This window comes from Chinchilla lanigera, unplaced genomic scaffold, assembly GCF_000276665.1.
Source record: "Chinchilla lanigera isolate Chin_1 unplaced genomic scaffold, ChiLan1.0 scaffold00070, whole genome shotgun sequence".
Lineage (NCBI taxonomy): Eukaryota > Metazoa > Chordata > Mammalia > Rodentia > Chinchillidae > Chinchilla > Chinchilla lanigera.
The window spans coordinates 3379200-3404523 of record NW_004955471.1 but is presented as its reverse complement, the minus strand read 5'-3'; the positions used below and the strand labels follow the sequence as shown (position 1 = coordinate 3404523).

The following is a 25324-nucleotide window of genomic DNA, read 5'->3' as shown; positions in this document are numbered from 1 at the left end:
GGTGCATGTGAATACTATGCCATTTTATCTAAGGAACTTGAGTATCCTAAGATTTGCATATCCAAGGAGGGTGCTAGAACCCTTCATGCTCAGCTAACGAGGGACAGCTCTATGAAGCATCACTGATTTTCTCTAAAGATCTGGAGCTGAGTGATGGGAATACCTAGCTCTTACAACAATGAGTGCAAACTTCCAGGTGATGAAAGCCACATCCGCTATAATTTTGGCTTCCTCCCCCTTTCTAACAGTAACCTTTACTAGGAAATAGGAATGTATTATTCCTATGCTAGCTTTTATACTTCTACCGGAATATGACAAAATGTTTAAACCTGGTAATATGAGAGTGGTGACTACACTGGAGACTTTTTTTGGTATGGTTGAATTATTTCACAAAACATTTATAAGCTTAGAAGATATTTATGCTTAATATTTATAAGAAGTAATGACAATAAACCCTAAATGATTTCCAAAATTGCAAAAGATAAGAATGAATTCAAGTGGGCTAGTTGTTCTATTATGACTGATTTTTTTTGGTGACATCAGTCTACCAGGTTAAGGAAATCTAATTAATATTTTTACATAAATTTCCCTTTCATAACCCATGAATGGGTGGTTGTTTTTCTTTCTGAACTATTTCCACAATCAATGGAAGACACGATGTTCCAGGCTACTGTTAGTATCACACCAAGCTTCTTCAGAGTAGCATATTCTATATTCCTCTTGTTATTTAAGTGGATTTTTAAGCAACACTAAGAATGTATCTTTATTTATAGTGAATTTCCTTATTTATTCATTGTCTCTATAGATACAGAAATTTCATTTCTCTTGATTGAATTTCACTATTCAACTTTTTAAAGAAGTGAAGTATTACAATGTCAACTTAATTTCTTAATGTTATAGAAGTAAACAGAAGGTCTGCATATCTGGAAAAATAATGAAAATCCTCTCATACAATAATTAACTAAAACTTAGGAATGCTCAATTTTATAGGACGAAATGAATTCTGGAGATGAAATGAATTCTGGTGATGGTACTACACCAATATGAACAATTTTGATACCACTGATCTATGTGTTTTTTTAAAAAGGTTATGATGGCAACTTTTGTCACATGTATTTTACCAGATTTAATAAGACAAAATAAGGAATTGCCACTGTAGCTTTATCATTCATCATATCCAACTAATCTAGTATTCTCTTTTGACCAGATGAAAACTGAAAATGAACCATAAGTTAAAATCCTCAATAGTAATGACCCCATCTTTATGAATATTCAAGACAGAGGGCGAACAATAATCTGAACCTGGTATTAAGCATTTTTAAAGTAATCAACCTGGTTAAAAGTAAACCTGTCTACCAGTTTTGAAAAAACAGTAAGGGCTAGCTATAATGAGCACTAAGTACTTCAAAATAAATTATGTTTTAAGTATTAATTAACATGGCAGTACATATGCTTTACATGTAGAAAGTGTACATATTTCAACTTGGCTATTTCATTTTAAAGGCGTTGCATTAATAAACCTATACAATACTGTATGAAACACTATCAACACCTAAAGATTTACACCCGGGAGGGGGTTTGTGTTCGTAAAGTGGGAATGACATCTAACCTCAATTTTCACAGAAAGTGTACATCATTAGAAGAAATCGTCCTGACACACAATTAAAAATGTTCCATATTGAAAGAACCAATAGACTGGTAACCCCTAAAGGGTTACAGAACAAAATGCAAGATAATAAAAAGACCACTGGAGATAAGAATGCATCAATTTTCCTCTATGCCAACTAGACGAAGTTGAAAATACTCAGCTGCTTTTCTTGGGACAAACTTGGATTAGGTCCTTAAAAGGAGCAGATGACATCTGAATAAGATGACTCAGTAGACTTCTTTAATAATATACCATTACCTCTACTTCCTTGGGAACAAAAATCCTTCAATTAGGGGCGACTACAGGTGAAAGAGAAATTTGACACTTTGAGAAATTTAGTTTTAGTTTGCTTTGTAATACATTACCCTTAGCAAATTTACCTCTATCTTTAGGATAATGATGACATCTGTCACGAAACTTCTTACATTTTTTCTGTCTGCTGTTTCCAGTGTCATATATCTGACATGTGATAACCTCCCTTTATCAACTCAAACATTAAGGAAAAGATTTGATTCACTCTGGCTGCCCACATGGCTGTTCTTGACCTATCTGCAAACGTCTGACAAGACCTACTGCGCACGCTCTTATTCTGATGTTTCTATTTCTGACACTGACCACACTTTTTTAGTATAAAATGATCTTTGCTATGGGTACACAGTCAGAAAATTTTAAAAATCCAAGCAGCCTCACTCTGTGTAGGTACCTTATTCTCCACTGCATTAGCAACATTTTCTATCAAAATGTTATTTCTTAGTTAATGGCTAAGCACTTAAATCCTCAAGCATTTTAGATTTTTGCAAACCGTCTTTGCTAGAATAAAAAATAGTGTTGATCAAAATGTTGTCTTAGTTGTTACTGACAGCTGCTAAAATGCTGCTAAAAATATAGCGCCAACTACTGAAAAGCGAACTGCTCCTGTGAAGTCCTAATGAGGGATTCTAAATGAGTTTTTCACCAAGTTCAACAGAGACTTACATTTCCTGCATTTGACCCAGTGGGTGGTTTCACTTTTTTGGTGGTTGTTAACTGTATATAATACCAGAGAAACAATCTTGGTGCATAATCCTAATGAGCACATAAACTATGCAGTTATTTATGTAAGATTAGCACAGTTATTTAAAGGTGATGAATTCCCTCTGCTAAAACAAGAATATATGAGAGAAAAAGAGCAGAAATTGAAAATGTCTTTATTTTTATTAAAATATACTGCTGTGGTTCCCCTCTTTTCGACTACAGTATATAATTTCTAAATTTAGCACCTGAGGGTAGGCACTGTGAAATCTGATTTGCTTCTAATAATATGGCACACTAATTGTGATGCATGTGCTATGTGGGGCTCCATCACCTCAAAATCTGGCCACAGAAATGTATTAAGTTTGTGTATTTTCTACTTAAACTGTCTACGAATGCTATGGAGGGAGGCACATGAATAAACACTTAGGTAAACAAATCCAGAAATTAATGAATAAGAAAAGCTAAGACAAATATCTCAAAGAGTCTAAAAAATTGAGTCTGGGCTATGTTGATTATTAACAAAAACCCCGATATGTTTTGTATTTATCTTCTCGTCCACAATTTCTTATTTGCTTGCAGTGTTTATAAACTGCAACATGTGTGTTTTGCAATAAACAAAGAGGCTCTATCTTATATTATTTCCCTATTCATCTTCTCTGTCAACCCCTCCTTTTTCTCTCTTGTCTCTCCCTGTCCTTCTCAACTCTTTCCAACAGCTGGTAAGAGACAGGGGAAAAAATCCAAGCTTTTTAGAAAGAAAGAAAAAAAAAATGCCAGCATGGCTAGATTTATTAATGAAGTTAACTATGACTAAATGATTTAGCGTTTAGGTTTTCAAAAGTATTTAACACAATGGAATTACATGATACATAATGGTCTTTCTTGTTACTAAATAAAGACATAAAGGAGAGGTTCACAACACATTTCAAAGTATATTTAATTTTTTTGGCGTATGATTTTACAGATTAAACAACTCTATGCCCCCGCCTCCAGGGTCAGCTGTTGGAGAAATGGGATTAGGGACAGAGAACCAAAGGGTGGATCTACTAACGCTGAAATAAAGAGCTGGAAAGGATTTTTTCCAACACAAACTTAGATGATATTAGGCTTTGTATCTGAAGTTACATAATAGAGGATATGATGTCACACATGTAAATTGCAAACGCTGAGTCGCGCACTTCGCAGTGGCAAACCTCAGGGAGTTTGACACTAATGGGATGGGGGAGGGAGGTGTTCCCAGGTTCAGAGACTGTGAACTTAGAGTGAACAATTGTCAAAAGAGAGCTGTCTGATGCTGCTTCCAGCTTTAAGCTGTTTGGCAGCTTATGGGAGATGAAATGAAGATCCTTTCTCTAGCCTTGTCTTTTTTCTAATTTTCAATTCTTTTCAAAATTTCCATCTTTTTTGCAAATAACAAATGTGCCTGTCTAAATGGCTGAAAAGCGCAAACTTTATTAAGAGACAGTTTTAAAAGCAAGCAAATGATAACACAGGCGGGCGCGCACTCACGAACCTGATGGAAGCCTTCGGTGAACGAGCATGGGAATGGAGAATACTAACAACCTGAGTGCCCTGCCCTCTCTTCTGTGTCAGGACCCGTCAAACGCAGAGCTCCTTAGATGATTCTAAGCAAAACCCACCTCACCTACGCTTTAGAACAAGCCAAGGCACCTTTCTTCACAGCTGTTCTCTCAGAGAGCCAGGAGAGGAAAATAAAGAGAGGGGATGCCTGAGGGAAACGTAACCATTCAAACATATGGGCAGATATCTAAATACTGTACTCGGACACCAAAATCAAATACAACTTTGCCTGTTAAGAATTACAAGATCCCCTAACATATCTCCCAAGACATGAGGGGAACTGACATATGTGGATACATTGAGGCCCCTCTCCACCATTTGTGTGTGTGAAAAAAGGAATATATATATATATATACATATACATATATATATAAAACTCAATTTTAACCTTTTAATACCAAACTATTTTAAAGACAGGGAAGATAAAAATTTGTGAAATGGCAAAAAAAGAATTATTTTAGGTTTCTAAAACATTGCTGTTCTAATAACCCCACATTACACTATAGTTTGATCAAGTTGTCTAAAATTGAAATTTATTAAAATAGGGGTGGGAATATCTAGGTAAATAATTTTATGGCACATTATTTTGTAACGGTGGAGAGAATCATCCAAGCCCAATGTACTACTACCTTTGTAAGTGGAATTTACATTCTATATGTCACCTTCAATGGCAGGGTCTTTCCATCTAGTATTTTATCAAACACGCAGAGAAGTTGAAGGGAACACCTGTATACGCAGCCTAGATCCCGCCATTAACATTGTATTACATGCTGTATATGTTTTACCCATTTTATCAGTCCATCAGTGTCAATTCATCTTCTTTTTTATTCATTTTCAGACCCGATTTGTAGACCTCAGTACACTTCTAAGTGTTTTTTTTTTTTAATTTAAGAGTATACTATGTTAATTTTGAAAATATATTAAATATTTTCTCGGTCTCACTTCAGATACATGTATCTGCACCCACGTTAACCGAGACGCCATTCCTACAAGTAAGAAACAGGGTAAAGCTTGTTTTGCTGGAGGTCCAAATGTCACCCTCACCGAGTGGGTGTCAAGGCAGTGGGAAGCTCTCTATTCCTACCATGGGACTACAGTTGAAGGACGATGGTGGTTCAGGGCAGCTCCCTGCTTAACCCTGTTCTACGAGGGAAGGGAGAAACAACTTTCACAGCTAATTAGAACAAAACTGGAAAGAAGGGCGTGAGGGGGGGTAAAGCCTGTAGGAAAAGGCGTGTTCAGCCCGAAAGCGGTGCGCGGTCAGTTCCTGGGATTTAATTGAGTCATAAAGAATAACAAGCACATGAACCTGTCGTAAATGGCAGTGACACTCGCACCCCCTCCACCCAAGGGAAGAGTCCGGGGCACAAGCCTCGCACTCCCGCGAGTGCGGGCGAACACGCGCGCGCACCCTCACACGCACACACGTCTGACGGTGGGGAGCAGTGTGCCTGGGGGTTGGGGACTTCGCGGAGGCTCCCCAAGCCGGAGGCTGCGGACAGCTCCGCAGCGCAGCGGGCGCGGGAGAATCCCGGATCCGGGCGGAAGGCTCCCTCCGCGCACCCCCGCCCCGCCCCCACCCCGCCGCCGCCGGCTCCTTGGCCCCCCTTTCACTTTCGCATCTGCGTAGGTGTCTGCCGGGGCTGGCGCGAGGGCGCGGGGGCGCGCGGCGGGGGAGGGGTCCTGGCTCCCCGCCGCGCTCCGAGGCTCCCAGCGCCGTGCCCCCCAAGCGCGCAGACACCGCCACCCGCCCTCCTCGGCGCCCCCCACGGCGCGGTGGGGGTGGGGCGCAGGCGCCTGCAGCCCAGGAGAGGCGGGGAGAGCCGTAGCCTCCCGGGGTGGGCAGCCCGGGAGCAGGAAAAGAAACTTTTCCCTCCCGGCCCCGCGCGTGGTCCCCAGCCCTCGCCTCCCGCTGCGGGCGGCACCTGCACCTGAGGCCCCGCGCGAGGTCGGGCCGGACTTGCGGGGGGGCGCGGAGAGGGGGTGCGTGCATTCGGGTTGCGTTTTCTCTCGGCCTCCTAGCTGTCAGCGTCTGGGCTGGGGGGCGGTCCCTGGCGCCCCTCGCCCCGCTTCCCACCAGCCCGAGGCTGGACGCTGTGCTGCCTCCTCCTGGCCGGGAGGGTGTGACCCGGGGAGGGGGCCGTGGCGTCGCGGGCTCCCCCTGCGGCCGCCCCCACACTCACACACACGCACACTAACGCGCGCGCTCCGCCGCCGCCGAGCTGTCACTGGCCACCCCAGGCCCGGGCGGGGGGCGCCGAGAGCCAGGCGGTCGGACTGGCCGGCTCCCAGGTCGCTGGCGGCACCAGCGGGGAGGAGGACCAGGAGCCCGGGGACGGGGGCCTGCAGGGGGCGGGCGGGTGCCCACGACCCCCTCTGCGCGGTTTGGTGCCGCCTCCTGCGGGGTGCCAGCACTCCTGCTCTGTCGCGCTACCCACCGTCAGTAGGGCGACCGCCGGGATTATCATCCTCTCCATCCTCACTGCCAAGCGGCTCATATTGGACTTGCTGGTGGCGGCGGCGGCGGCGGGTGTCTCGCTGCCCCCCTCCGTCCGCCCCAGCCTCCCCACCATGTCCTAGAAAAGGTGAGTGCGGCGCCGTCACTTCGCGCGGACAGCGGCGGGAGGGGGCGCGGAGCGCGGCGGCCCTGGGCTGGCAGGGTCCGCGCGAGGGCAGAGGGCGCGGGTGGCGCAGGGCGCTGGGCTGCGGGCGGGAGGCGCGGTGCCCGCAGGGCCGCCTGGAGCAAGGGTGCCAGGCGGAGGGCGCGCGAGCACGGCGGCTGCCCTGGCCCCGCTGTAACCTAGATTTTGCAAGAAGCTATGATCCTGGGCAGGACGAGCCCTCCCCAAAGGAAGTGAAAAACTTAGTAAAGGAGACACGTCCATTCCTTTAATCATGAATAATTTGGTCGCACCGGCGGAGTGTCCGCCGCCGCTGCGCGGGTCGGGGTACTGGCTCCGGGACTCCCCGGGCTCCTGCGAACCTCGCGCGCGCGCGGCCAGGGCATGGTCCCTGCCCGGCTGCCCCGCGGGCGCGTAGGGCGGTGACGCCGGGCCCCGCGGGAAAGTTGGGACGCTCAGCGGGGACTCCTGGATGCGGCGGCGCCGGGTCTGCTCCCCGCCGGGGACTTCGGGGCACTGGACCCGGGACCAGCTTCCCGTCACAGCTGCTGTCTCCCCTTCTGCCAGGGAGCTCCCAGCGGGGCGGCGTAGAGTTCGAGGCTCCCCGGGCTCGGGGTCGGGAATCCCGAAGCTCGACGAAGTGTAAAAGGGAGGAGGGGCCTCGGGCGCGGGGCGCTCTCCTCCCCCACGGCTTGGGCGGGCGCCACACAGCTGCCACCGGCGGCCTGCGGGTCGCCGAGGGCCGGGGGACCAGATTTAGGTGTGTACGTCACTGATGCTGACTCCGGGCCAGGCTGGAGCCCGAAACGGAACCTCAGTGGAGGCGCCGCAAAGTCTTTAGAAATCAAAGTTACGAAGCAGGCCCGTCGCTTTGCTGAGTGACTGCGGGGTTCGGGTGGGCGGGGGAGAGAAACTGGAATTTTATGGTGCAGACACTTGATCCTTAGGAAACGGTTTGGTTCCTTTCCTCCGCCTGTATGTTTGTCCCGATTATGTGCACACCCCCTTCCACTCATTATAAAGTGAATCTCGATAGTGAGCTTTCTTCCCTATGAGACTAGTGGAAAAATCCAACGCGAAAGTAGTCGGTAAAGCAGCACTAAGGAGGGAGAGAGGCAGCTCTCGAACCCCCTGGCGCTTTTTGGGGGGGTGGCGGTGGTGGTGCTGGCGGAACGCAGACTGTGTTTAAAAGGCTTTGGCTGCACTGAAATCACCCGCTTTTCCTGCACGGTTAAAACAAGGAAATTCAAATCGAGAGGGAACGTGATCCTCCTGCCCGCTGGCAGCGGAGACTGCGGCTGCTCGGCCCGGAGGTAACTCTGGAGACGGGCGGGGGCGGGCAGAGGAGCCCGCGGGTCTGGGGCTGCCCACCCGGAGTCCTCCCCGGGTGCGGGCGCCGCTCACCTGGCGCTGCAGGTGGACAGCGTGAGGGGCCAGCACGTCGCCCGCTCGCGGAAAAACCGACTTCTTCTGCGTCGCCACACTTTTCTCCTCTCTCCAGACATCCAGGGGTTGGCCGGGAGGAGAGCTAGGTAGGAGAGAGCGAGATCGCAGCGGTCAAGCCAAGGGGGCAGAGGGCAGCGTGAGGGGTGGGGGCTGGGGTCGCAGCCAGCCCCCGGGATCCCAAACGCCGGCCGCAGCTACGGCTTTAAGGAAGCTGCCGAGTCCAGGCTGTGTCGCAGCAACTTTGTATCAGTCATGTCGCCCGCCCGGTGACTGACAGCCTCGATTGTCCAATGAGAAGCTCGCCTGACCCGTGCGCCGCGGAGCCCTGCTTCCCTCCGGGCCAATGGGAAGGGCTTAGGGGGGCGGGCCAGCTGCGAACTTTATCTGGACATGTGACCCGCTTTTAAAAGGGCCGGCCCTCCAGCTGGCCCACTCCCCCTCTGGGTTTTCATCCGCCCTCTCTCCCTTCCTCCCTCCCTCTCTTCCTCCCTTTTCTGCCCGCCCTGGCCCTGCCCCTACCCCTACCCCCTCCTCTCCGCGCCGCGGCGCCCGGGGTGTCATTGGGCCCGAGAGACTCGGGCCAACTTCGGGCTGCCGGCAGGAAGCCTGTGCAGTCACCTGGGTGCAGGAGCGCTGCCGCCGCGGCTCTCCCGCTGCAGGGAGAGCGGCGCTCGCCGGCCTGGATGTGGTTGGATGTCGGGGGGCTCCGCAGCAGGGGTGTCGCGGCGGTGGCAAGCGCTGCAACAGGTAGACGGCGAGCGACGGACCCCGGCCGCGGCAGGTGTGTAGGGGTGCGCGGCGGGGCGCCTCTCCCTGCGCGGCGTGCGGCGGCGCGGAGCGTGCACTTTGCAGGGAAAAGTGGCTGCGTAATCCGGAGGCACGGGCAGTATGGTGCTGTGTGCTTGTTGTTTTGTTTTGGTTTTTCCACTTTTTCCCCCCTTTGGCCGCCAGAGGACTATTTTGGGAAAGTTTGGCCACTTTGAATAAATGCCCTCTGCGGAGCAGCTCTAACCGCCTCTGGCAGTGGGAGGTCTACCACCCTTCCCTCTCCCCAAAGAGACATTTCGGATCGGATTTTTTTTTTTTCCTTGTGCAAATTTTAAAGGACGTTTGAATTATATTTCTTTCCTCTGTCAATTGCGGAAGCTCCCAAATCTCAGCCGGAGGTGTAGCGGAATAAGGGCAGTTGAAGGAGATGTAGACCCTGACAGACCCTGCAGGAAAGGGGCTTCGGAAATTCGTGCGTTTCCCGTTCCCTGGTTTTCCCGAAACTCTTGAGAGAGGCGACGCTTTCTGTGTCATCAGAATTGTAAGGGCAGAGGAGAAGGGATGAAGCTTTTTGGGGTGGCATCCTTACCCTGCTGAATTTTAGGTGCGTGGCTTTTCCTCTTGAATTGTAGAAGACGAGGTTCAAATCCTAATGGGTTACGGCACCGTCAGTTTTATTATACATCAGTTTTTATGCTTATTATTCATTATTTATTACTTCATTGTTTATCATAAGACTTACAAAAACAAACAGCTGAATTTAAAAGGCACCAAACTGGCTCGTTAGTATACTGTCACTTCTCTAGGTGCTGATATTGATATTTATATAGTTATGATAACAGCGATCTCCATCTGTGAGGATCTGCCAGGAAGTTTTAATTTCATGGTTGCCATCAAGACATACTCTCATGGAAATACTTGAGAAGTTCTGAAAAAAAATCTAAAGTCGAACTTTTTTCTTTAAGGGAAGACAGTTTTGTTTGGGGATTTTGAGAAGATCAGGTAGCTCAATGAATTTAGGTGAGTGAATAGAAATCCAGTGTGCTCAATTCTAACTGGTTTTCCTGCTCTCCTAGGTGACCTTGGGCGGATTTCTTTCATTTACCTCACCTGTAAAAGAGGAAGGTAATAGTTCTAAAGAACAGAATGAGAGAGAAATAGTTAACAGTGCACTTCTTAAACTCTGCAACTAGCGATGACTATTTTTAAGGCTTAGTCTTTAAGATTCCATAGTATGGTGAAATAACTAGAAGATGATGCCCCTAAAATTAGACTGTTTGGGGGAATATTAAAATCGAAACCATTTTCAGATAAAGTATAAATTCCAAGAATCTTTAATAATATTCGGGGGGGGGACCTACTTCTTTATAGAAAAGCGCAGTTCAATGCAGACTATGAAACAAAATTTAAAGTCAAGTATGCCTCTATAAAAATAGTGTTTGAGAACCTATACATGGTGTAAAGTACAACCTTCATCAGAGCTTTTCCTATTTATATGGATTTCCTTTATATTTTGGAGAAGTCGTTTATAGTAAAATTGAAGGTTCATAATGGTTTTTCCCTTGGTCCCCAAAATCTCTTGTATAGTACCCACTGGGAGGCATACCAGCCTGATTTTAATCTAGATATTTAGATATCTTTTGCCTCTTATACTTGGGTAACTAAAACTTTATCCTCTGTCAAGTTCTATGAATATCATACTTACCTACTAACTAGTATTTTCAGGGTTCATTAGTAAGTTCCAATTCTGCTCTAGCTATGGTTATGTTAATTCTAAAAAGACAAGCTGGACAACATAGGAAATAAGTTTCTAACGTAATAAATTTGTTTACAAAAAGAGTAATAAAAATAATAGGGAGAAGTCAGCGTATTTCAATAATCCCATTTTTTTAAAGTCTGATCTTTGAAAACTGTTCGCAGTGGAAGTCTTGCAGATGCTAACTGTCCATTCTTTCCTGTTTGCAGCCAACCTTTACTCTATTTCCTTTGTTGGAAGTACATGAGGTTGATAGATGGCAATATCTTCAACAAAGCTAATTTAGAGTTTCAGCAAAGCCGTTGGCAAATTCTTTAAAGCTAGTCCTGTCAATAACATGGTGAAGTACTGGCTGCTTTATTATATTGTTCAGAGAGTGTAGGGCTTATGAAATAGGACTTGAAAAGTTGTGATCAGCTGTCCGATCTTGGCTGATAAAATACTTCCTTGTGCAGTGCTTGTACACAGACCTGGGTGCCCAATGTCTCTCCTATAGGTTTTCTTCGAATCTTCTATAGCCTTACAGATCTGGCATACAGCTCAAGCTTCTGGGCAGAGTGAGGAAAAATGCCCCTCAGAATACTGCTAGGAAGTGGTCTGTGACAAAAGGGGGCAGTAGGCAAACTATCTAGAGAAGGCTAGATTAAAAAGTAAACTCATTTCTGCACTGTGGAATCTCCCAGGGGTTTCAGCATGCAGATTCACACTGTGAGTCTCAAAAAAACAATGAGGGACCAACCTTCTTGAGCAACAGTTGGGAGGGTGGTTTTTTGGAGGGGGGCTCGGGTGGGGATTCACCCTTCCTATTCAGTGCAGGGAGCACTGTTGTGTACAACCAAGGGAGACGGTGTAGGAGTTAGGACTGTGCCCCAGGACGCCTTTGGTAAGTGGGTAGGGGTAACCTCTGGGCTTTTGGGAGGTTGGATGATGGTGCAGGGTAGGAGGATGGTACTGGGGGAGGAATGGAGTTTGAGGGAATGAAGCATGAGACGCATACATGTTGTGACCTGAACACAAACACACATATTGCTTGCAATGTTTAATAAATTTGGACCTGGAACATCTATATCTTAATATATATTCATTCATCTTTGGTATGGGGAGGGCAGAATATTCTTAGGTAGACTTGGAAAAAGCACATAATATTTGCTGTATTTTTCAATCCATAGCTATGACTAATTTTTTTTTTTTAGTAAAGCACAAAAGTCTAGCATTAGCCATTTGGGTTCCAATATGCTAACCCCCAAGTTTTAATTACCTTTCATCCATAACAGTTCTTTTTTTGGCTGAAATCACCAGCTAACTACCTCAGTCTTTGTAACTTGATTTATTTTCTACTGTTTTGTGATTGATTTTTTTTTATTAGGAATTCATAGAATAATGTTCTTTTAAGTACAAGCATGCAGCGTACTAGTAAGTTTTAATGTCCACAAATTGAGTATTGATTATCGTATAATAGTTTAACATTTTTTATTTGCACTTTACTATCCATCCGGGACATAGTAGTGAAATTGATAGTTTCTGCCTTCTCAGAACTTAAAATGTAGTGTAGAACACAGAAAAGAAGTAATTATACTCAAAGTATTTGGACATTAAATTCCATTGTGGATCCTTGTAGTAGAGCCATTGGTATTTTCAATGTCAATATAAGTTCTGTAGCAGAAGAACTTTCGAGGATCATTTTTTAATGAGGGGCAGGGAAAGAGGAGGGAAGCTAGTTGCAAAGAGGGAAAAAGGTTCGAGGCCTATAGCAATGCTTGCACATGGAGCTTCTGTAGGGCACGGCGTTTGTGGAGTTATAGATTGTTTACAGACTTGAAACATGCATGCTGACTTTTATTTTTACTATTTACTTATATTTAATTAATTCATTTATTGTCAGCACTGGGGATTGAACCTAGGGCCTTCACACTGAGCCACATCCCGTACCCTTTTTTTATTTTTTTGAGACAGGTTCTTGCTAAGTTGCCCAGGCTGGGTTCATCCTGCTGTCCTCCTGCCCAGCCTCCCAGGGTGCTGGGATTAGTGCCATCAGGCCTGGGTAGACATTTTTTTCTAGACACTTTGAAATGTACGCATAGAATATTACTGCAAGTGAGTTTATTTTCTGTAAATATGTTTCTTTGAAGTGCTAGGGGTGATTTAATGTTTAAATCAAGTAGGAGTGATTTTGTATCCTGAAGGCATTTGGTATTGTCTGGAGAAGATTTTGGTTGTCACAGCTCGGGAGAAGAAGTACTCCTGACGTCCAGTGGGTCAGGGAAAGTGCTAAAGACCTTACAGTGGATAAGGTAGAGCCCTACAACAAAGGCTTCTCTGGTTCAAAATATCCACAATGCTAGGGGTGTGAAATCCCAATAGAGAAATTCTGGGATCAAAATCCAGCTCTGCCACTTAGCACTGGGGCCTGGGCCTCAGTCTTTCCACTTGTGTTATTTAGGTAATACTTTCCCAAGCTGTACAGAGTTGTTTGTAAGGATACACACATGTACATGAGTACATGAGTGTAAAAGGTTTGTGAAATTGCGTTGAATTAGTACATAAGAATTACCATAGCCTATTATGAACTGTGTTTATGGGTTAGAGCTAATGGATAGGATTGCACATCTAAAACAATCCAGTGGGCACCTTGAGGGTAGGGACTGTTCCTGTTTGTTTATCATGGCAGACTTAGTGACTGGTCTTAGGCCCAGGTTATAGCAAGTACTTGGTAAATGTTGTTAGTTGGTACTGTTAGGGTAGAACCCAGGGCCTTACGCATGCTAGGCAAGCACTGTGCCATTGGTAAATATTGTTGAATGAATGCCTAAATTTTTAGGATCCCTCTCGGATTTCTTCCATTTATTATTGGGCGTAGAAATGTCTGTCTGTTGGGAGTCTGCTTTAGCCATGTTACCAGTAGGTCAGGAGCATGTCGAAGACTTGGATGATGCTGAAATACAGAGAGGGGTCCTCATGTTCCTCCACCCTCTCAGATCAGTCTGTGGACCAACTCAGTCAGCACACACAAACCTTTATTTCTAAAGAGTTGACGTGAAATCGTCTCTTACCACTAATCTACCTTAATTAAGTCTGATTGCTCTAAAAATAATTCTTAACTTATTTTCCCATGAAAATTCACTTGGCAAGTTTATTTGGCAGTGGTAACTTTGAGTTTTAACAAGGCCATGTACGTATTGGCTATGGGAGGCTGCTTCTATATGACCAAAAAACTCCAAAAGCTTTGGAGTGAGAAGATTCCGTTTTAAACCCAATTTTGTCACTATGTGTTGTCACTTTGAGCAAGTCCCCCACATCCTAAGTCCTCAGTTTCTCCTTTTACTGCCTCATCAGTCCCCAGGATTAGTTTGACTATCACTGCATATTCATGTAAGTAAACATTTGTAAATATTCTCTGCAAATTCTAAGGGATGTGTTAAATATGTTACTTTTATTTGGATGCAAAATAGTTTCTTATCCTGGCTTCTGGACAAGTTAGAGTCAGTATTATGCTTTGTCAGCACCTAAGAAGATGGTAAGGTTATATGTACTACTATAACTAGGAATATTACTTATAGTAAATAGTATGTGTATTGGTAGCTCAGTAAAGAAAATTTGAGAGTGTCTTTCAGCGTAATAATGCTATTACTGACTCTAACTTTGTAATGCAAATTTATTTGTTAGCTATGGAGACCAAAGGCTACCCCAGTCTCCCTGAAGGTCTAGATATGGAAAGACGGTGGAGTCAAGTTTCTCAGGCTCCAGAGCATTCTTCCCTGGGCGCTTCAGAGAGGACCGAAGAGAGTAACTACATGGAGATTGTCAACCTAAGCTGTGTTTCCGGTGCTATTCCAAACAACAGTACTCAAGGAAGCAGCAAAGAAAAACATGAACTACTCCCTTGCCTTCAGCAAGACAATAATCGGTCTGGGATTTTAACATCTGATATTAAAACCGAGCTGGAATCTAAGGAACTTTCAGCTACTGTGGCTGAGTCCATGGGTTTATACATGGATTCTGTAAGAGATGCTGACTACACCTACGATCAGCAGAACCCACAAGGAAGCCTGAGTCCAGCAAAGATTTATCAGAACGTAGAGCAGCTGGTGAAATTTTACAAAGAAAATGGCCATCGTCCTTCCACTCTCAGTGCTGTGAGCAGGCCCTTGAGGTCCTTTGTGTCTGACTCCGGGAGCTCCATGAACGGTGGGGTCTTGCGTGCCATTGTTAAAAGCCCCATCATGTGTCATGAGAAGAGCCCCTCCGTGTGCAGCCCTCTGAACATGACATCTTCGGTTTGCAGCCCTGCTGGAATCAACTCCGTGTCCTCCACCACAGCTAGCTTCGGCAGTTTCCCAGTGCACAGCCCTATCCCCCAAGGAACTCCTCTGACATGCTCCCCTAATGTTGAGAACCGAGGGTCGCGGTCGCACAGCCCTGCACATGCTAGCAATGTGGGTTCCCCTCTCTCGAGTCCCTTAAGTAGCATGAAATCCCCGATTTCCAGCCCGCCAAGTCACTGCAGTGTAAAATCCCCAGTCTCCAGTCCTAACGTCACTCTGCGCTCCTCCGTGTCCAGCCCTGCAAATCTCAACAACTCAAGGTGCTCTCTTTCCAGCCCTTCCAACACCAACAACAGATCCACGCTTTCCAGTCCGACAGCCAGTACGGTGGGATCCATCTGCAGCCCTATAAACAATGCCTTCAGCTACACTGCTTCCGGCAACTGTACTGGTGCCACGCGGGATCCGATTCCCAGTCCAGACACACACGAGAAAGGTGCTCACGAGGTCCCTTTTCCTAAGACTGAGGAAGTCGAGAATGCCGTCACCAATGGTGTGAGTAGTCAGCTCAACATTGTCCAGTACATCAAACCAGAACCAGATGGAGCTTTTAGCAGCTCATGTCTAGGAGGAAATAGCAAAATAAATTCTGATTCTCCATTCTCAGTACCAATAAAGCAAGAACCAACCAAGCATTCGTGTTCAGGCACCGCTTTTAAAGGGAATCCAGCGGTAAACCCATTTCCATTTATGGATGGCTCCTATTTTTCCTTTATGGATGATAAAGACTATTATTCTCTATCAGGAATTTTAGGACCACCTGTGCCGGGCTTCGAGGGTAACTGTGAAGGCAGTGCATTTCCAATGGGGATTAAACAAGAACCGGAGGATGGGAGCTACTACCCGGAGGCCAGCATCCCTGCATCTGCCATTGTTGGTGTGAATTCAGGTGGGCAGTCCTTTCACTACAGGATTGGTGCTCAAGGTACAATATCTTTATCACGATCCACTAGAGACCAATCTTTCCAACACCTGAGCTCCTTTCCGCCCGTCAGTACTTTAGTGGAGTCATGGAAATCCCATGGTGATTTGTCGTCTAGAAGAAGTGATGGATATCCAGTCCTAGAATACATTCCAGAAAACGTATCAAGGTAAGTTGATTTTTCCTTTTCTTTCCTTTTGTTCTTTTCAAAATTATGGCTTTATAAAATGTTGCCGGTTAGCTGTATGTGTAGGGTTGAGAAATTTAAACACCTTTCACTTTATTACTATTTCGTTTTAAGGATAGTTTGTGTTTCCCCTTTGCTTGTTGGTATAATGGTATTACTTTTTTTGAAGCAGAGGAATAAAAAATTCTTAAAATATCTTAGATAATACCCATGTTGACTCTGAAGAAGCATAAATGGGTGCTCTGCTATTGTCTTTTTAGGTGTTTGGAAAATGTTGGTTTTCTACAGCCAATTACTGCTACCGCGTTTACTTTAGCAGACTAGGGAAGTAGATTTTTTTTTTTCTTTAGCTGTTTGCTAAAGAAAAAGTTCACTGCAACTGCCTCGAATTACCTTCTTTGTGGTCTTAGTCTTTTTTCCTTTAGTTTTCCTTATGAATTATGTAATTGATTGTGAAAAAATAAAATTGAACCCTAAACCTGTTACCCACAAGCTTCTCTTCTTCCCACCCTTTTCTGGGTAGGTTAATTATATGAAAGTTGTGGTTTTTCAATATAAATGAATCATTTCCTTAATTATTGAGGCTTTTTAAACTAAAATTACTAAGTGGGCAGTCTTGCTTTCTTAGTCAAATTGGGAGTGAAATATGTCACTGTGGTGTTGAATCAGTATATTTATAAGTTTTCAGATCTGTAAGAAAACAACTGTAAAATAGCTCTTGGCTTTCCTTATTACAGTTAGCGTGTTGTATATATTTAGAAAAACAAGGAAGAAGTTTTAGATATGAGTATAAAGGGTGGTTCTAACTTAGGCAATGAATACTTGCATTGGACTTTGCTTTAGTATTGTTTTATTACATGGATATGATAAATGATTCCTGTGGATATATAAAGAATACATTTTCTACATATAGTTCATTTCTTTTGTATCTAAGGATATGTATATATTTTTCTCCATTTACTTAAAAATTTTTTTTGTGGAAGTATGTCCATCCTGTTAACAGGATACAGATCACAGAGTTTATTTTTCTGTATATCTCTCTCCCTTACTGTCGTTTTTCCAGAAACTTCCAATTTGCGAGTTCTTTTCCTTATCACTGGTTCACACCTTTCTCCTCTTATTTTTATGGGAGCAAACATTCCATAAAGTATGCATCGTATACTTACAGCTCTCTTATAGCATGAGCTCTTCAACCACATTCTAATGCTGTCTCTTAAATTCCAAACTCTTAACGCGAGTCACAAGGTGGCATGACTGTTACCAGAAGCTCCGTGTGTTTTACTGCTAGCACTTTTAATTTTCTTTTGGAGCAGGAAATTTTTGCACATGATGTAGCTATTTTTGTGAGTGATAGTTTTATGTAGTCTGAGATAACATAGACTGGAGCTAAGGGCATCCCTGCCCTTGTTGAAACATCAGTTGTGCTGCTCAGTGGCTCCTTGCTCTGTGTTCATCCCTTCCCTGTGCTATACATCTGTCATCTGACGGAAGTGGATTAATTCTAACTATGTTTACAGTAGTTAAGACAATTTCTGAGTTAAATTATCAGAGTGACTGAAAATAATCTGGTATGTTGGTAATCATGATCTACTTTTTAGTTGTTTTATTAAAGTTTTATAATCTTTGTTTTAGTTTTTGTAAAGAAAACTTACAAGACTTTTACAAGAAATATTTGAAATTTGTAAGTATTTTTACAGGAAATATTTTATAGTTTCTTATGATTAAGCTGATTTTTAAAATGATTAGCACCCCATATTCAATACTGTAATTCTGCTTATGCTTTTTTCAGTTATTAAGTCTGCAGCTTTGGGCAATGTTATGATGGATAGAAATTTTCGAGACATGGTAACTAAAAGCATTCATTCTTATGCTTGTTCTCTGTCATGTTTTTATTATTTTAATTGTAGTTTTCACACTTACCCCGTGCATCTGCTCCTGACCATTGACCCATTGACCTTGACCCTACCCTGCGTTTGTGGGCACTGTCTCCTCTTGTGAATCTCTGAATTCCTTGTGTTTGGCAATACGGTATAGGGAGATATATATTCTGTTTGCATATATACTGTTTTTTTGCCAATTTAGTTTTTCAAACACTTGAATATCCAAACTTTAATGTTATTTAAAATGTCTTTTAGATTAATAATTCTTCACAGCTTTACCTAGTATTATTCAAGCCTGTTTGTTTTGTTTATTCCAAGAATAAAGCCTCAAAGATCAAGGGATATTTAGATCTTTTCCCAAATTTCAGTATACATGATGTAATAATCAAAATTAACTTCCAGGCCTCATCACTGGTCTCTTATGTTGTATCTTTTGGACCAAAATCCAGCCTTTTTGCCTGTTTCTTAACTTCTGGTGATCATCTCTCATTACAGGTCATGATAAGTTAATAAATTAAATATTATAAAGGGTGAAGATAATATATAAATGCTTCTAGGTTTAATAGTATCCTTCATCTTTAATTAGAACTCTAAAGTATTTTCTAATAGATTTAAAATTGTGGCTTGGGAGTTCCTGAGACCTTTTCAAAGAGGTTCATGAAGTCAGAAATCATGGATTGGTAAAAGATGCATTCAAGATGGAAGATAGAGCATTGGATTTTTATGTAATAATTTATGAGAAGCTCACTGATGCTGTTTCAGCTTCCATATTGCAACTAACCTTTAAGACAATAGTGTCAGTTGTCAGCGTAGTATCCTATCTACAGTGGTCTGAAGACACCATGAAAACATTTTCCTCTTTCCAGCAACATACCTATAGGAGGCCAGATTGCCTCCAAATGCTTGAAGCAAAACCTGCCATACACATTGAATGCAGAAGTAGAAAGAGAATCCAGCTGTCTTCTAGTAAGCAAAATAATAGGCTTACAAACATGTAAGATGTTACAGGACATCTCACTAAAGTTTTTCATTTGGGGAAATAGTTTGAAAAGTGTGATGTTCAGCACACAATGAGTTACTTTTAAATAAGCTAAAACTTTAGTTTTAGAGACTCAGAAGTTGAGAATGGCTGGTCTCTTTTTTCTGTACAGTGTGGAGGCTCATGGAGAAAGAGTGTGTTTTGTTATTTGTATTAGACTTACTGAATATTATCCTCAGGAAGGAGTGTGCTATTCAAATAAGAGAAAGACTGTCACCTGGATTAGGTTTTCAGGTGGATAGAAGTGACTAATGGCTGGGAGGTGTGTGCTGTCTTTATTTCAGTCTGTGGGCATTCTGTAAGAGTGGTGACGAAAGTCATCTGTCTGTTAATTATTCCCAGTGAAGGGATCGTCTGTATGCCAAATTGTAAAGTAAATTATGACAAAGCTAAATGTAAAGCCCTCAAAGTGGACACTGGACCTAGACGTGTCATGTAGGTTGGACTTGCCCTGTCAGCTGAGGTGCAAACAAAACTGTGACCTTGGATGAGTCTCAAACTTCTCTCAGCCTCAATTCCTTCATTTAAAGTGAAGTTGAACTTCATGCTGTTAAGTCGCCAGCAAAACTACTCAGTCCTGTGTAGTTTGCATCGAAGAATCAAAATCAGGCATGCTGATTCGCTAATTTGGTTTCAACTTCTTTTTCACAAGTCTCAATAGTGTTCATGGTAGTCTGGATAGAAAAATATCATTACCATTTACTATTTTAAGGTAAAAGTGACAGGAGGTTGAACTACCATTTTACTTAAAATAACTACGTAGTTATTTCTTTTCAAAAAGTGGTCTATGTTTGTGATACATAATATTTTGAGCTCATTTGGGGAAGAGTCAGAATATATGTAAGTCATACCTTGATCTTATCTGTTCTCCTTTTCCTTTCTCACTGTGCCTTCATTTCCTTCTCCTTCTCCAGAAGATCTGCCTCCCTTTTCCTACCATCTCTAATCAGATCTTTCCTTTTATAAAATGAACTTACTATGAGTTTCTTATTCTGTCTCTTGACGCTACTCCTCATGGAAACAGGCTGTTTCTGTTGACATAACACCGGCTGTTTATGGCGATAATCGTAGTAACTCTGATAGTATCATGACAGATACTAACACTCGCTTAGACTTTTTGAATTTAAAGTTCACTATTTTAATGGGCGTGTCCTGGTAGGTAAGACAAATAGTGGGTATTTATCTTAATTTGTGCTGATTTTTTTCATGATAGAAGAAGACAATTTAGTAAATAACGTACAGTTTTAGCTTTCATTTGTTCCTAACTTAACTAACTATATGATACATCAAAAGATTCAGAATTCAAGGAGTTTGTGACAAACTTTACCATGTAGTAAACTTTCTGAATGAACCACTGAGATGAAGTATTCCTTTGTAATGCAAGCTATGAAAGAGTAGTGGGTTTTATAGTACGGTGCTGTGTTTGAGTATTGCTTACTCTAATAAATAAATGCACTGCAGCACTGCTTCAGTCACTTGAAAGCATCTAACTTTTTCCCTATTGTTTGTCTCAGACTTTGATTTTCAAACTACTGAAGTACCTGAAATTTCTGCAGTTTAGTATTCAAAGTAATATTTTTGAAATGATTTTAAAATGAGACTTGCTGCTTCTGTTGATTTACTTGCTTTCCTTCAGTTTCGGTATTTCTAGGGAGAGCAGTGATGGTTATTTTGGGGGAAAAAAGCTTCAGTGCTGCGTAATGTGTAAGATACTACTTTTAGTGTACTGGTGTAAGTTTGGCTTTTAATATCACAGATATCCTAGGTTTAAGTATTAGTATGTCCAGAATTTATCCTCTGAAATGTTATTTAGAGCTGTTTACTTCACACTTACAAAATAAAATTTGTGATAAAATTCAGTTTGTATTAGATAAATTCAAATTATTCAATTTAAAGTAATTTTGAGACTTGTGACTTGCTGAAACCAGGACCTGGAGATGTATCCTTTATAGATTTGATGCCTTTGGTGATATTGAGCTTCGGGGTGTGCCTACCCTTTCCTATCTTTGTAGTATCAGAGTAATAGCAGATGTTATCACCATAATTTCAGAGAAACACTTGACTTAATGCTTTGATAGCATTTTTTCCCCTCTAAAATAATACTTCTTTCCTCGCTTTCAGCTTTTGCTTTCATTTCTTACTATTTACCTGCTGATAAAATTTCAGCCCTGCTGCTAAATAATTTTATCATTTTCTTTCATTTATGAAAGTAGGATGGAGAGAAAAATATTGGCTTCATGATTATACTTAAGTATAGCCATTAACTTGGATACCTTTGTGGATGGCATTCCAAAATTTAGCAGTGAATACCAAGAAAGAGTATGTAAATGGATAAAGTCTTCATTTTAAACTTTAGGTTTCTGGTTTTAAATTTGTCAAGTTTGGGCTTTACTTTTAATTTTAAGATCTTTACTTGGTTATTTTTATGATAAGGTAATGGTGAAGTTAAAATGTAATCACATATGAAAACTCTTTCCTTAACTGAGCTGTAGAAACCTCAGGATTTATGACAGCGTTACGGCCAACACCAAATTTCTATGTTGAAAAAGGGTAGAGATTGTTTGTATTTTGTAGCAGAAATAGACAGTTGTATCCTAAGGAAGAAAACAGGAGAAATAAGTAATTTGAACACTTCAAAAGTTAATAACTTGGGGAGAAAATACGAGATAATTACAGCCAATCTGGATTCATTATCTTGGCTAATGACTTAATTTTGTTACTGATAAATACTTCATTGGTATATAATCTTACCTTGTGAGTTTAGGAGTTGTTAGAACCAGTATACAAAAATCATAGTGTAAGACAGAATAAAATATGGTTTGTAAGGGGCACAATTGACTTTGGATGTTTTGACAGGGAGAAATTACATGGGTAAGGCTTAGAAGATGGAAAGGTGGTAGCTCCCCAGCGTTGGTGCTTATACTTAGTCCTGGGAACTTTGCAGGGGTGGGTATTGCCTGATGGAAGGAGCTATGAAGCAAAACCATGGGGATGGACAGAAAGCGTGGAATGTGGTCCATTCTGTGGCTGGCTCTGATAAGGCTGTTGAGGGGGAGGAGGAGGAAGGCCTGAACAGGATAGTTGAAATCAGAGGGGAGTTGAATTTGAAAGACATACTCAGAGATTTGTATTTGGTAGGTAAAGACTGGCTCTTGGAACAGTGGAGCAGGAGGTGGTGTGAGCTACAGTGCACTTAGGGAGACCTTAATTGGGCCGTGGGTGTGGGTAGATTACAGCATAAAGAGGCTTGTTAAGAAATTATTCCAGCTGTGCAGTAGAGTGGGAATTAAGCTTTCTGGAGCAAGGATGTCAGGAGTAATGGAAAAAAGGGGTCAGATTTGTGATATTACAGAAGAAACCTTCATAAAAGTGGATGTTTATCTAAAAATTTTATTATGAAGTGACTGCATATTTACCAAAAAAATGGAAGTTAATTACAAAGAACTTCTGAAAACAAGGACATTTTCTTATACAACCACAATACAACTATCAAAACCAACAAATTACCACTAATAAGTTATTCTATGCCTGAGCCCTCATCTGATTATGCCAATTATCCCAATAATGTTTTTTACAGCAAGAGGATCAAGATCAGAGTTCCCCATTGTGCTAGTTGTCATGTCTCTTTATTTAGTCTCCTTCAGCACAGGACAGTGCCTTACTTTTTTCTAAACTTCATGACTTTCCTTTTTAAAAAAACGATTGTACATAGGAATCGGGGCTACTTGCGATTTTTTGATACATGTATACATTGAGTAATCAAGTTAAACGTGTTCATCTCCTCAAACATTTATTACTTCTAAAGGGCAGAAGCCTTCAAAATCCTATCTTTTAGCTTTTTGAAATATGCATTATATATAATCTATCTATAGTCACTATCTATAGTCACCTTACTGCACAGTGGCATACCAGAGCTTCTTACTCAGATGTCCCACTGCGAGGTAGCCCAGCCCCTGCCTCTTCCCCAGCCTATGGTAATCATCAGTCTATTCTCAACTTCTATAAGATCAACTGTTTTGGATGCTCCATGTACATGTGAGATCATGGGTACGTGTCTTTCTGGTCATGGCTTATTTCACTAACATAATGACCTCAAGTTCCATCCACGTTACTGCAAACAGCAGAATTTCGCACTTTTTGTGCCTGTGTGGAATTTATTGTGTATCTGTACCATGTTTTTGTTATCCATTCTTCTTAGCCATTTCCTAGCTGTTGTGAATAGTTCTACAATGATTATGGGAATATAGATATCTCTTGAACACACTTATTTCATCTGTTTTGAATATACACAAAATAACGTGCTTGCTGGATCATGTGGTAGTTCTATTTTTAATTTTTTGAGGAGTCTCCATACTATTTTCCACATTGGCTGTATTAATTCATATGCTGTCCCAGCAGTATGTCAAGGATTCCCTTTCTTTCCACATCCTTCCAAGCACTTGTTAACTTTTTCACTTTTTGATAGTGCATACTAGAGTGATACTTCATTGTGGTTTTGATTTGCATTTCCCTGCTGATTTGTGATCTCCAGCATTTTTTCAAATACCTCTTTAGCCATTTGTATGTCCATTTTCGGGAAATGTTTGTTTAGATCTATTACTCATTTTTAAAATCAGATTTTTGTTTGTTTGTTTTTGTTTTGCTGTTGAGTTTTTGGCGTTCTTTATATATTCTGGGAACCTTTTTCTTTTTCTTTTTTTTTTTTTTTTTGGTACTGGGAATTGAACTCAAGACCTTGCACTTGCCAGACAGATGCTGTGCCACTTAGCTATATCTCTGGCTCCTTATATACTCTGGGTATTAACCCCCTACCAGATGTTTACTTTGCAATATTTTCCTCTATTCTTTGGTTTGTCTCTTCACTTTGATGATTGCTTCCTTTGCTGTGTAGAAGCGTTTTAGTTTGATGTAATACCATTGTCTATGCTTTTGTTTCCTGTGCCTTTGGAGTCTTGCCTGAAAAATCCTTGCCCATTTCAGGGTCTTGAATTCTTTCTATGTTTTCTTCTAGTAGTTTTATTATTTTAGGTCTCATATTTAAGTCTTTAATTCACTTTATAACTGGTGAGAGACAGGGGTCTAGTTTGAGTCTATCTTACACTACTTTTGAAGATTAAAGGCCAGTTATTTTGTAGACATTTCCCTGCTAGAGTTGATGGGGCACTTCCTCCTGATTAGATTCGGCTGGCACACCTTTGGAAGGACTGTCGGAGAAGCAATGCTGCACTCTTCTCCCTGTACCCTGTCTGGTACATGTGATTTCCATGCCATTAGTTTATGCAGATCACTGAACAGGTCCTGCACGCCAGCCTTCTCCTTGGAAAAATTATCCTTCTTTTGCAGTTAGAAAATCTCTTATGGAGAAGTACTTTGAATCTGTGTAAACATCTCATTCTTCATCAAATTTTATTCTTTTTTAATGTCTTCATGGCTTTACGGCAGTGAATTATACCCTGTAACTATTGTTATTTTTGATGTTCAAACTCTTTTTGGTTAAGCCAGAGGCAGCCCATCCAAGCTGGTTTCTCTGTCCTTTTTGTCTTGTCTTTTTTGGTCTTTGAGTACTTTCTTGTTTTCTTGCTTTAGACCCATCTTGCACTTTTTCTGCACTGGTCCTGGAATCTGCCATTTCTCAAAGGAGTGTCTGTCTCCACAGGTGCTCTCCTTTCGATCCCATACCACACTGATATCAACAAGCAACCTCCTCATGCCATGCTGGGCTGTTCTTTCCTTGTTTGGGTTCTGCACAGGCTACACAAACGTAGTGATGCCTGCCTGTTTCTGCTTGGACCCAAGTCTCTGTGGTGAGCACCAGAGCCACCTTGAGGTTGATACCTGCCTGGAGGCCATCACAGATGGCCATCTCCTACCCTCCACAAGGGATCCTAACTTTGTTTGCTATGTGTTATGTAATGCGTTTAGGAGCAAGCTGTTAAGGTAGGGGAGGGAAGGATAAAGTATGTGGAGAAACAGAAAAAAGTTCATGTTATGAGCCTGTATGTCATAAATCATTGTAAGTAGTAAAGGAAAAGGGAAAAGTCAATAGGCTTGCAGAAGAAGTGGCAATATCTCAGTTGCCTGTTTTAAGTCTCAGAACTATCTCTGATTAGAAAGATCTCTGTATGGGTTGCATTGTTGGT

At 42.4% G+C, this 25324-nt stretch overlaps 1 protein-coding gene across 2 annotated transcripts in view; it reads left to right on the top strand.

Moving 5' to 3' along the window:
• Positions 1-6629: 6629 nt before the first annotated feature.
• Nr3c2 (nuclear receptor subfamily 3, group C, member 2) overlaps positions 6630-25324 on the top strand; it is a 338685-nt gene continuing 319990 nt past the window's right edge. The window contains exons 1-2 of one of the 2 annotated variants that reach the window (XM_005400875.2): positions 6630-6828; positions 14498-16247. In XM_005400875.2, the coding sequence (XP_005400932.1) occupies positions 14500-16247 (1748 nt within the window). In that variant the 5' untranslated portion in view covers positions 6630-6828; positions 14498-14499. Of the gene's footprint in view, positions 6829-8794; positions 9092-14497; positions 16248-25324 lie in introns of those variants that run through there. The other variant, XM_005400874.2, reaches the window with a different exon arrangement.